Source organism: Triticum urartu, chromosome 3A, assembly GCF_056163025.1.
Source record: "Triticum urartu cultivar PI428250 chromosome 3A, HENAU_Tu73, whole genome shotgun sequence".
NCBI lineage: Eukaryota > Viridiplantae > Streptophyta > Magnoliopsida > Poales > Poaceae > Triticum > Triticum urartu.
The window spans coordinates 732,379,506-732,392,468 of NC_141875.1; the positions used below are offsets into that span (position 1 = coordinate 732,379,506).

Consider the following 12,963-nt stretch of genomic DNA (forward strand, 5'->3'; position numbering starts at 1 on the left):
GGGACAAATAGGTCTCTACAAAATTTCAGCATTTGTTTCGTTGGACGATTTGGATGAATGGAGTTCTCCTAAATGCAACTAGGTGGAAATGTTGTATATGATGATACAAGTTAGGGGAACACATGCATAGAAAATGAAAGAAAACGTTGGGACTCAAGATCCTATGTGATATGTCATATAGTTAGCACGAGATTATTTCGATTTCGTGCCCCACCTTTTTTGGGGTGCATGTGTGGTTGCTCACCTCGCACACCCTCATTGTCAGCTTGGTGGGGTTGGTGCTATGGCTTGATTCCAACCTCACCAAGCTCGAGGTTGTGGCTTGAATTGGGTGGCGACGGTGGCCGGTATTGCACGTGCACGCAGGTGGCCGCAACCTTGGGAGAGGTGCACTGCAACAAGGAAGGACGGAGTGGTCGGTCACGACGCCGAGGAGCTCTGCTAGCATGTCGACGCGGGCTACGAGCTCCAGCTCGATGGTGAGTGATGGCGATAGCGGGAGGGGTCTGAAGGCTCCCATAGGGGGGGGGGCGTGGCTGGGATTGAGCGCAGAAATGGGCAGCGTAGCACACCAAAGGGGACCGCGTGGACAGAGTGGTCCCCATGGCAACTTTGGTGATGGTGGGCCTTTTTCTTAGTTTAGAGAGGTTTGGGGAGTTATCTTATCCTTTTCAAATTTGAGCAGAACATAGAAGTTTTGAGGAATTAACCCAAAAATGTGGAGTCAAATCTTTTGGCAGTGATGGTGTGAACTCCCAGAAGGAACCTCTTTTTTTATTGAACAAGATCGTTGTGATTTCATTAATAATCGAGCTTAGTCAATTTGCTAGCCACAATACGGCATACATAACGCACATGACATTAGTTCGGGAGAATGTTTTTTCTACCATGTAGTATATGCTATATAGCATGATTCCCATCTATACAGAAGTAGACCATTAATTTATGCAACGCGTTTGTTACTTAAGTCGCATGAAAATGGTGAGTTGATTCCGCAGCGTCCCTGGTGAGGCCAAGCCAAGACTTAGATGAGTTATCATCAGAAAAAGCTTTTGCAAAAGTAGTGCAACATTCCGTAGATTGCTGTCATCCAAGGACATCAGATTTTTTGAATTGAATACAAACCAAAACACCTTTTTAAATTTCTTCAACTGCTCAAAGAGGTCCATGAAAGAATTGAAGTGTCAACGATGGCTAGAAAATTATGAAGAAAAGAGGATACAGAAAATTAGAAATTTATACATCGGATGATTGAAACCCTAGACGTGTAGATAGAATGACAGAAAATTAGGATGGATCATGGATGGATGAATAGTTGAATATGTACTAATAAAGAATAAAAAGAACTACAGAAATAGGGCTTTGGGGGGGATCGGGGATGGATCAGGTCATCAGGAACATGTACATGAATGGATTCATGGATATGTACCGTTTAGTATAGATACTAGTGGCAGGGGCGCGCCTCCTCTGCGGTCCTTTGCGCACCAATCCAGCTGTTTTATTTGTGAACGTGCGTATGGAACCCAGATGGACACCAGTTGTTCAAAAAAGAGCACAATTAACATAGGTGCAGCAGCAAACCGTTTAGTGGTAGGTCTATATTAACATAGAGAGGTCATATTCTTGCAGAGTGGATTAGAAGCACGTCCTAGAAGCACGTCCAACAGGTAAAATGATAACCAGAGATACATAGCTCTCTACTGCCAAAAAGAATCAGAAATACATAGCATCTAAAATTGAATGCTAGCTACTACGTTGATTCTTCCTTTTTGAGGGAGTGAACGGTGTACCTCGGCGCCCATCTTTATATGTTGTTGCTTCCTGCACCCGCTGCAGCTGGCACCACGCCTCGCCTCATGGTCGCTGCCAAGCAGCCGATCAGCTCCATCTTGCCCGTCGTTAGGAAGTTGGCCCACTCCAATGCCCCGGAGTGACCAGCATGATCCGCAAGAACCCTATAAAATCAAGAAGTTCAGGGACATGGGCAAGATCTTTGTATAAAACGACCAAAGAATTCGATATAGAGCGTGAAAAAGGAGGCAAACTCATTCTGCAACTTCTTAAGCTTTAGCTCCCCAGATTTATTATCTTACAGTAAAGTGAAAGATAATCAAAACAAGACTTTATAGATAATCAAAATAAGAACTCATTCTGGCGAATTTAAGGTCCTACTCTTATCATGAGCTGCAGGGACAAGTTCATGCCTACCATATGCACACGAAGGGTTTAAAAAACACGACATAATTACCTAAAATATGCAGGTGGAATTTCCAGTTTGCTCCATTACGTTAGTAGCCCTGCCCAATGAGAATTTGAGACATGCCAGCCACCAAGATCAGGAACAGGCAAATCACAGGGGAGACAAAGTGGGGTTGGGGAAGGAGGAGCTACTGCCCGTGAAGCAAGCTTGAAAATTTCCCCCTGGGGTAACCAAAGGCGAATAACTTCAGCGAGCGATCTCCAAAAGAGAGCCATTGTTAGTACTCCCTCCGTTCCAAATTACTCGTCATAAAAATGGATGTATCTAGAACTAAAATACATCTAGATACATCCATACCTGTGACAAGTAATTTGGAACGAAGGGAGTAGAATATAAGGGTTGTGTACATGTAACTTCGGCATCCTTCCCTAATTCAGCTGCACATCAAGAAAAAATTCAGTCAAACAGAATGTTTAGAACTTCAGCATCATTTTCAGCCTAGAACTAAAAAGCAGCTAAATTTCATCGCTGATATCAATAGTGGTAGAGGCAAACTTATGTAATTCTGTCTACTAATGTAAAAATGAGCACAATTAAAGAAATCTTAGGTGTTCTTTTTCGATTCGTGCTTATTTACCCCTTGTATATGTGAGTTAAAATAAATACACAGCAAGCTAGTTCTACAGGTTTTTGGATAGCAGCGACTTATGTTTGCGCAGAGACTGATTTAAATGGGCTAATCCTGCCACCCAGAGGCTGAATTTGATGAACACATATGAAATAATAAACTCAGATTGCAAAAGGGGCTATATACAGAAGGGAGTATAAAATCAACCATCAGCCTACCAAGGTTCAGATAATGATAGAAAATACTAACATCGATACCCATGTCCCAAAGAAAAGAGAACGAATGCGAGCCATAAACAGAATTAGCAAGTTTGAGATGAAGAGGTGCAAATACTAAGCAGAGAATCTACTAAGGATGATATAGCTAAAGTGAATCCCTAATGTTTGGTGGTGCTAGTATCCATTTGGAAGACCAAACTTTAACTTAGCTTAGCTGGTTGATTGCATGAAGTAGCATCAGTATGTGTGTCTCAGAACTGTTACGCATCAATTATTGGAAGCCGCAACAGCAATATAAGGGCTCAACTGAATCAGCTTCTATCGAACGAACGAACGAACTGACCTCGATTGAAACCTTGAGTTTTCCGGCACCGAGCAGAGCAGAGCAGATCTCAGTCACTCACCAGAAATCAAGACGAAATCGTGCGCACGCACGAGCGCACCTCGAATCGTAAGCCAAAGGATAAGGAAGCCCCCGATCAGATCGAAACCGAATGGACGGGCCCTGCCGTTCGGCAGCGCGCTAGCTCAGGGAGAGAGAGGCCGACGTCCCGACACATATATCAATACAGGAAGAAAAGGTTTGTTCTTGAATTTGAAATGCAACATTCAACTATTTTAGTACAGTATAAGTATAACTGACAAAAATAAACGATTGCATTGGAGAAAATCCTAAGACTTAAATTTTGTATAACTCGTGCAACATTTTGCACTTTGCTACATCGTCCAATGAAGTTGTAATTCCTTGAAGCTGTAGAACTTCTACCAATACTCAGGACACAAATGTTTGGCTCAGACTAATTCCAACAAAACTGATATTGAACAACACAATGTTTCAGGAGAATAACGAACCTTTTGGTGCCTTCTTTGAACACTACAGTCTCGACTGTCCAGTGCTGCCACGTTGTCATGCTTGTTACAGAGCAATTGAACCTCTAGATGTTGGCTCTACAAAGAAATAACAGAAAGGCAAGATTGTAGATAAATAAACTCTATCAGTACAGAAGAAGCACTTGCTGAATACTGAACATGAGTAACACAAAGATACAATAGAAAATAATTACTGTTATCAGTGTATCATGTATGACCTGAGATGCCACTTTCATAATAAATATAGGAGATCCAGGAACTTCTCCTTGCACTTGCTTAAACAAGGCTCTGACCTCATCATCGTTGTGTACCTGTAAAACCATTTGGATGGCATAAAAATCATCTTTGGTTAATATACAATATTTGCAGAAAACTTGAGTTCATTTTGTATGGACAGTGGACATTTCCATGCAACTGTTTGGAAGTAGAGCATTCAATCTCACTATGGTAGAGTTGAATTAAAAATATTAAAAGAATATCAGCCTCCCTTATTCCTTTACAACCCCCACCCCATGATAAATTTTTGCCCAAAAACAAACATGTCATTATTCTGTTCTTAGTCTCAACTACGTACAGATTATTATACAGCATTTCCACTGCCCTGCCCTGAACATTAGTACAAGAGACCCAAGTACAAATAAAGGACCTAAAATGTCCCTACAAATAAAACAAAATTACAAACTTGCACCTAGCACACATATATCCTACTTATCCGTACACAGTCTACAACTTATCCAGTAGACCCGCAAGGGCAAAAGGTACTTTACGTATTGAACTGAAATTAGGAGAAAAATGACTTGAAGGTACAACAGAAATCTGATTTGATCAGATTAATATGCAATAAATGCAAAGCATGCCTGCTCGAGTTGGATCAATGTCAAACTAAAAAAGCTCAAATCAAATGTATGTATCTGAAACATTAGAATTATCTCCAAATCATGCAGAAATTGAACTGTTCCATGTGAAATTCCTAAAAAAAAAAACTCATTACCCTGCAAGTAGTGCTGCACTTGAGTGCATTCTCGAGTCATACAGATTCCTAGTTTCCTACTGCTACAAAGCTATAATAATCATTGGATTAGTGCAAGGAACAGAAGTGTAACGATGTGTAGTGGATTCAAGAAGTGGGAGGGAGGTGCAGGGGTTACCTTCTTGCAGGTCAACGGGGAGGCGAGGTAGTAGATGCAGTCAGTTCTCCGACCACGCCGCAGCTCCTCCTCGTCAACCGGCATGTGCGGCGATGGAATCCATCGCTGCAGTAGAGCGAGCAAGGCCGAGCAGCTGAATCAAAGGAAGCAACATAGGAATGAAGCGGAAGCACTTCTCCTTGACCTGGATTTATTATTTCCACCATCAAGCCGAGCCTGCCGCCTCCCCCACGACAGATCAAACCACCACCAGCACCTGCTCGCTTGCATAGGCGAGGAGATGAAGACGAGGACGAGGGCTGGGGAGACTGGCGGGGACGGGGGCGGGGGCAGGAGTAGGCGGTGGTCCAGCGAGGAGACGGAAGGACAGTGCACGCTGGGAGCAAGGGAAGAGGAGGAGACGTGTCTGAGTCAGGCGATGGAAAAGGAGGCGGCGTGGAGACGAGGATGTGGGTGTGTGAGTCAGACGCGTAGGTTGCCTTCCTAGGGAAGGAAGAAGGAAGCTGCTGGGAAATTTCCTTCTGATCCGAATAGTTTTTTCGTCCTAATTCTTTTTTTGCCAACACAGTAAATAGCTCGCCCTGGTTTTACCTGTGATGAGGTGGACATCGCTATGAGGCGCTATAGTAGCGACTCTTATATTGGGTTTAATTGCCGCCTTGCGGGATGCCAGATGGCCGCGCGGCGCACGCAAAGACGACGACTAGCGGCGGCCAAGGAGCCGAGCGATAGGTCAACAGTCGACGAGAGAACGAAGTTGCGAAGATGAACTGACGAGCAACGAAGGCACACGACGAGATCTTTGATTTGTTTCAGAAGCAAAACAAGCGGCCGTGGCGCCGGGAATATCCTAGCGGACGCTCATTGCGGCAGATTGTCGAGCGAACGCACAGAGCCGAGCGACCTAGCGATTCAGATGGGCCGGCCCAACTACGCGCTACAGTATCCGGTTTTGGGTACTTTCGGAAGGTTCCTGACCTTTTTTTTCTTTTTCTGTTTTTTTATTCTTTCTATTTCCTTTTTGTTATCCAGAATTTCAAATTCCTTTCTGTTTCCTTTTTTTCTTCTTTTTCGTTTTTTCTGTTTTTTTCTTTCTTTGGTTTATTATTTCATTTTCTTTTTCTTTTCTCTTTTTTTTCAAAATATTCCAATTTTGTTTTCCTTTCCGTAAAATGTTCAGTTTTTTAAAAATTGTTCTCAAAATTCGAAAATTGTACTCGTTACACAAAAAAGTACAAAATTTTGGAAATTAATATAATGTACCAGGCTTCAACTTTTTTGTTCAGGTTTCCAAAAAATGTTTGTGCTTCCAAATATATTCGGGATTTTTCAAATTTGTTCTCTGTTTCAAAATTTGTTCTCAATATTCAAAAAATGTTCGTGCTTCCAAATTTATTCTATGTTTCAAAATTTGTTCTCAAGATTCAAAAAAAATGTTCATGCTTTAAAAAATCCGCGCTTCCAAACTTGTTCTCTGTTTCAAATTTTGTTCTCAAGATTAAAAAAATGTTCGTGCTTTAAAAAATGTTCATGTTCAAATTTTGTTCTCAAATTTCCAGGCTTACAATTTTGTTCTCCATGTCAAAATTTGTTCTTAAGATTAAAAAAAGGTTCGTGCTTTAAAAAATGTTCATGTTCAAATTGTGTTCTCGATTTCAAAATTTTGTTCCCTAAATTCAAAAACCGTTCTGGATTTAAAAAGTGTTCAGTTTATCAAAAATTTCTTCATGCCTTTTAGTTTCTCTTCTAGAATTTGGAAAGTGTTCTCTTTTTAAGAAACACCTTTTCAAAATAATTTTCGCATTAGGAATTTGAGAAAATGTTCGGGTCTCCATTACATTTAGCTCCGCACGCCATAGAAAACCAAGAAAGCTTGTCTATCGCGATGGTTATGCTCGTGCGTACAAAGATGGAGGTCCTTGGTTCGATCCCTCTCTCTAGGATAAGTTTTATGGGATTTTTTTACTGCGTTGCGCCAATGGGCCGGCCCAGCTGGAGACGCGCCTGTGCGTCCGCTCGACAATTCGCCGCTGCGAGCGGCGCATAGGAGCTCTCGTGGCGCCGTGCCTTGCGTCTGGCTGGGGTGACGCTTCGCCATCGCTAGCTAGCTATCTGCAGGGCCGGCCCATCTCGTTTCTTTTCTCATGTATAATTTTTTTCATACCTATTTCTTGCTGGGCTATACTAATATGTATCCTATATCATGGGCCCCCTCCCGGCCTGGGCCCTGGGCCGTCGCCCCTCCCGCCATACCCCAGGGCCGGCCCTGCTGACGCCTCACCGAATGTCGGCATTGTCGCCACCATCGGGAGCTCCTATATGGCGCTTAAGCGCCCATTCAGTCAACTGGCGCCTGCAGCAGCGTCTTACTGGGCCAGCCCACGAGCGCGCAACGCCAGCGAACAAAAATTCCAAGAAAAAGTTGCACCGCACAGGATTCTTACTCACACCTATGCAGTCTAAACCAGCTCGGCTAACCACTAGAGATGCTAAGTACTTGTGGTGATTACTACCTCGGTAGTAATTAAGGACAATATGGGTTGCGCGGTTCCAAAAAAAATGAGAGTTCACAGATTAAGAGAAGTTTGCGAATTTTTTTCGAAAAAGAAAAGGTTCACGTATTCATAGAAGTTCACAAAATAACGAAAAAGTTCACGGATTTGAAAAAGTTCAAGAAAATTGAATAAAGTTCAGTAATTTGAGAAAAAAGTTCATGAATTTGAAAACAATTTCATCAATGTTTTAAAAGAGTTCATCATATTGAAAAAAAGTTCATAGTTTTTAAAAAAAGTTCATAGTTTTTGAAAAAAGTTCATCGGATTTTCCAATTCACGACCAACGTCTCTGATGGGTGCTCTAGCTTGGATGGGCTATCTGTGACCGCCTTGGAGAGGCTATTATGTGTGAGTGGTGTTTTCAATCGTGTACTCCTAAAGTTCTAGCCCTTTCTAGAAAGGTAGTCTTGGCCAATGATTTGGCTACTTAATTGATGAAGAAAAATCGGTTTTGCTAATTCTCGGCTAGCTAGCTGAAGCTGAGAAATAGTTATACCCCAATCACGCAGCTGACCGCCGGATCCCGAGAAAGTGATTTGTGTCGTTAAAGGCTCAATAGCGTGTGGGGGGTTGTGGGATGATGCGGCCCATTTCCTTTTTCCGTTGGCCTTATCATTTTTTTTGTTTGATACTGCCTCAGCTATTTATCTCATCAAAAAGTAAGGCTGCCCGTAATGGGAGTATCATAGGTAGAATCATGTATGCCAACTAAGCGTTTTTTATGAGGTGGCATAGAATTAAATGAAGAAAGGGATGCTTGAGTATCATATCAAGATACCGTATTATATTAAATGATATGCTACTTTGTGTCATGCATAGTAATAAATGTAGCCTTTTATGATACCAACATATGATACTATGCATTACGGATGTAGTATCATACACTAGTATATGATACACCCCATTGCAACCAGCCTAATAGAACCATCGTTTGTGAAAATTTCTGGCCAACCGAGCCTTAGAGGCTACACTCTATAGCCACTCATCTCTCCTCACATGCATACTGTTTTCTTTGCTCTCTCTCTCTCTCTCTCTCTCTCTCTCTCTCTCTCTCTCTTCCCTTGCATGCATCAGCCTACCTTTCTCCTTTCTTGCTTTCTCTCAGCCTTTACACCCCAAGAGGCCGGCTCTTCTGTAGGTTACATAAGCTCCTGTGAGGCTGTAGCTTTTAGTCTGAACTAAGCTCCGAGCCTATGTGGACCCGCGGGGCACTAGGTTGAGGCTACCCATTGGCCATGCCCTCAGCCATCCCTGTTTCTCATATGTGCGTGTGATTTTTCTTCAAGAAATGTTGTCATGTCATGTGTTTTTTCTATTGCAAGGCTGCTCAATTGTCCTATGTGGATGCTGATTTTCTGTTCACTTTACTGCAAATTAATTGCAAGGTTGTTCCAGATTGGTCGATAGTTAGTCGAGAGGCAGTTGCAAGGTTGTTCCAAGGTTGAATGGGTTGAACAAATTTACAGGCGCCTCGTAGTCGACAGAAACATCGTGACTCACCGACTGACACCTTCTCTTGACATCGCAAGGGTAATAATAAAGATTCTCTAGCAGCAACACTACCAAGAAGGGCCGATGTTGAAGCACCGCCTTCATCGGATCTAAACAACAAAGGTCATATCCTGGGTTTTCACACCAAAGATAAAAATTCAAGAATATCCAAGCAATGCCTTCAACAAGTAATGATGAAAAACTCCCTAATGTCAGGTATCACAAACTAGGGTTAGGCGTAGGGTTTTCATCTCGGAGCTCGAGACCATGTACTCAAGAAGCACCACCAAGTTGAAGTTACCATGGTCTATTGCCACCACTTTCGGTGATCCCGGTAGTACATGTGTTGCACGATCTTCACATGGGATGGGACGCAAGTGAAGACAATGTCCGCACAAGCAGATGGCCTAGCCACAACATGTGTGAGTCGCCACCAAAGGCTCGGAACGACGAAGGTTGTCGTCGCACATGCAACGAATATTGATGAGAGAGGAAGGTCGCACCGCTAAAATCTCTGTTTTGGACACTCTGGCAGAGTGGCAGTACCACACAGTCCACATGCTCTGATGCCCTCGTTTGTAACGGCAGAATTGGTTAGCAAAACAAAATCGTCGTTGACGTCAGATCTAAAGGTCCAAGACCCTACGGCCCATTGTGACAACCGCATAGCAGTGTGGAACCACGACGCCATCCGTGCGCCTGAGCGCAGGACCGCCATATTGGCACATAGAAGGTCGCCGATGTCGTCCATATAACTACATATGGGATGGCGGCAACCGACGCCTCGTCACCATGGGCCGCTAACCCAGCGAGAAACACCAGCGCCAAAGTTGCACAACGATACCCTCTGCCCTTAAGTCATCATCTGGAGGTCACGTCTCGCCTCGCCCGCTAAAGACTATCAGAGCAGAGATCTTTCTGCCATCGCCTTCATCGACCAGTGTCGAGACTTAACCCCCTACCACCTCTAGCAGCACCGAGGGAAAGAAAACGGGCCGTGGGAAGGGGGGCGGGGGCGATTGTGGGGAGGCATGTATGAGTACCTGGCTATGTACGTGATGGGACATCTTTTCGGAAGAAGAAAAACTTGATGGACAGATGCATGCATGCATGCATATAGGGCGCCATAACTCTAAACTGAAACGGATAACAACACAAGTCGGATAATGACCAAACTCCTCTCTACGTATAGGTTGCGGAACGCAACAGGCTCCGGTCCCTATTTCTCTCGTGTTACTTAACACGTACGTACGCAACAACTTGATTAATTTGCGTCTTGCCGTATCGCAAGATCTCAGCGACCCGTTTCGATGACGAAGATTTTCAGGTACAGATCGATTGATCGATCGAAACAATCTTCCGCCCTTTTCTTCCCCCGGAGAAGACCCCAATCGAGTCATCCATGAAGCTTAGCTTCAAAGCTTCACCATGGATCCAATCCAAGCTTTTTCTTCTTCTTTGCAGGTGCAGCTACTATCGGTCGAAGCAACCCGAGGAGGACGAAGAATCGGCGGCGGGCGAGTACGAGGACGTGGATCTCGAGGACGGCCAAGGCCAGCATGGAGGCAGCGGCGAGAAGCCGGAATCCGGCGGCAGCGTGGACTCTGATGGGCCGCTCACAATCGACGTCGTCGGTACCATTCTCATCGGCATCTCCTTCATAATGGTAGGCTGCTTCTTCCTGGGTGGCTCCTACCTCCAGGCCGGCCTGACGGGGGCGGACGTCGCCCTCCTGGTCATCACCGGTGCCTTGTTGCTCGCCGTCGGGGCCGCCGGTTTGGCCGGTCTCGCCTTGCGAGGCTACACTGTCTCCTCGTGGTTTAGGGTTTCTGATTGAGATATATTTTCATCCTGTGCTTACTTTATTTATTGTCTCCAATGGATCCAGAGTGGATCGATCTGTTATTATATATCATCTTTGTAGTTAATTGTGTTAGCTACCGGCTGTTTTATTCAAATTTACTAATAGTTGTGGATTTGAACTATTCTGAGTGATTGAAGTGATGAAATATGCGATGAAATGATCCGCCCGCGCCCCCCGGCGACCGTTCAGGCTTCCCCGGCCTATCCCCGCGCGCCCGCGCTTCCGCCCCATCCCCTCCTAGTCCCGCCGGCGCTCGCGCGCCTCCGTCGTCCGAGGAACAGCGCCCGAGCGCTCGCTGCCGCGCCGCGCCCGCAAGGTGTTTGACAAAACGCCTACAAGGTATGTATTGCTCAAACTTCATGAATTTGATGCATGTTTTGAATTGTAGTTTTTATAGTATAATATTGAACATTGTAGATGAGTTCGTCGTATGATTCTTCCGAAGAAGAATTTGATATGGAAGAGGAGGAGGATCTTGCAATGATCCTAGCTATGCATATAAAAAAAACCGAAGCACGGTGGTTCGGTTATGGGTCGACAGAAAATTTGGAGGGATAGGATCGATGCCCACAACAGATTGATTAGGCATTATTTTGCGGAGAATCCCATATACCCCGAGTCGTATTTTCGTCGCCGGTTTAGGATGAGCACCGAGTTGTTCAGGTGCATTGCAGAGAAACTAGCGAGCCATGACCGTTTTTTCAGCAAAGGAGGAATGCCGCCGGAGAGCTCGGACATAGCACCTTTCAGAAGGTGACAGCCGCTTTGCGTATGTTGGCATACGGTATACCGGCTGATCTTGTTGATAATCACTTGGCTATGGGTGAGAGCCAAGCCATCATGTATGTCAAGCGCTTTGCAGTGGGAATTGTGCAAGTGTTTGGCGAGGAGTATTTGAGATCTCCCAATGTTGAAGACGTCGCAAGGCTATTGGCGATGAACAAAGCTCGCAGTTTTCCTGGCATGCTTGGCTCAATAGATTGCATGCATTGGAGTTGGAAGAATTGTCCAAAGGCATGGCATGGGCAATTCCACGGCCAAAAAAAGGGTTCCACTATAATCCTTGAAGCGGTGGCCGATCAGGAGACTTGGATTTGGCATGCATTCTTTGGAATGTCTGGATCTTTGAATGACATCAATGTTGTCAACCGGTCACCACTGATGAATAAGATTGCAAACGGTGAGTTGCCACCGGTGCAGTTTGTAGCAAATGGTCGTACGTACAACTATGGCTATTATCTAGCGGATGGCATCTATCCAAAGTGGCAAACCTTCGTGAAGCCGTTCAAAAAGCTGGAAGGTAAGAAAAATCTTGACTTCCACAATGCTCATGTGGCGGCTAGAAAAGATGTGGAGAGAGCATTTGGGATTTTGCAAGCCCAATTTGCTATTGTGAGAGGACCGGCTAGATTTTGGGATTAAAAAATGCTTTGGTACATCATGCACGCTTGTGTGATCATGCACAACATGATCATCGGGAATGAGCGTGGCCAAGATTTAGACTACTTACAGTATGAGCTCTTGTGATATCCCGTGCGAGTGCGATGGAGGGATGAAAGGGTAGCCCGTTTTATTGCCTCCTATCATGCCATTCGGCGTCCCGCAACGCACAACGAACTTCAGAATGATTTGATTGAAGAGTGGTGGGCATGGCATGGACGACAAAGAGCATGATGATATCTGCATTCGACATTGTATTGTATTGTTCATGAACTATTTGCTGTGTTTATTGCATTTGTTGTACTGAACGATAAACTATTTGTTTGAGTTGTAATGATAACGAAATTGAACTATTTGTTGTTGATTTATTTTGTTTGTTTGATCATTTTTGCTCATGTATATGTGGTTTGTGCGGCGTGTGCGCTGTATTTTTGTGCTCTGCTGGAGCAGCGCGCGCGCTGCATTATAGTGCGGCTGCTGGAGCCAGCGCAGGCGGGCACGCTAAACCAGCCGAAGCGCGTGCGGCAAACAGGTTTTTTGCGCACGGCG

At 44.5% G+C, this 12,963-nt stretch overlaps 1 protein-coding gene across 9 annotated transcripts; it reads right to left on the bottom strand.

Annotated features, from left to right (window-relative positions):
• Positions 1 to 1,119: 1,119 nt before the first annotated feature.
• LOC125546286 (acetyl-CoA carboxylase 1) lies at positions 1,120 to 5,527 on the bottom strand. Of its 9 annotated transcripts, none has more exons than XR_007300531.2 (7): positions 5,065 to 5,527; positions 4,135 to 4,227; positions 3,899 to 3,994; positions 3,390 to 3,551; positions 2,558 to 2,637; positions 2,249 to 2,421; positions 1,567 to 1,955 (listed from the first exon to the last, which is right to left on the bottom strand). XR_007300531.2 is itself a non-coding variant. In XM_087514352.1 (7 exons), the coding sequence occupies exons 1-4, from the start codon at positions 5,146 to 5,148 to the stop codon at positions 3,575 to 3,577; spliced, it is 333 nt and encodes a 110-aa protein (XP_087370478.1). In that variant the 5' UTR covers positions 5,149 to 5,527; the 3' UTR covers positions 1,567 to 1,955; positions 2,249 to 2,421; positions 2,558 to 2,637; positions 3,390 to 3,574. The 9 variants fall into 9 exon arrangements, 5 of the variants coding, with proteins under 5 accessions (XP_087370477.1, XP_087370478.1, XP_087370480.1 ...); XR_007300530.2 differs by having other exon boundaries at positions 3,390 to 3,569; XR_007300528.2 differs by adding an exon at positions 4,908 to 4,977 and having other exon boundaries at positions 3,390 to 3,994.
• Positions 5,528 to 12,963: the final 7,436 nt, after the last annotated feature.

What these genes read in the sequence shown, in the direction of transcription:
- LOC125546286 (XM_087514351.1), bottom strand. Translation starts at nt 5,148, where the DNA reads ATGCCGGTTGACGAGGAGGAGCTGCGGCGTGGTCGGAGAACTGACTGC. An exon ending in CCCCGTTGACCTGCAAGAAG is followed by an intron (nt 4,228 to 5,064) that starts GTAACCCCTGCA and finishes ATGGTTTTACAG; the next exon opens with GTACACAACGATGATGAGGT. An exon ending in TTATGAAAGTGGCATCTCAG is followed by an intron (nt 3,995 to 4,134) that starts GTCATACATGAT and finishes ATTTCTTTGTAG; the next exon opens with AGCCAACATCTAGAGGTTCA.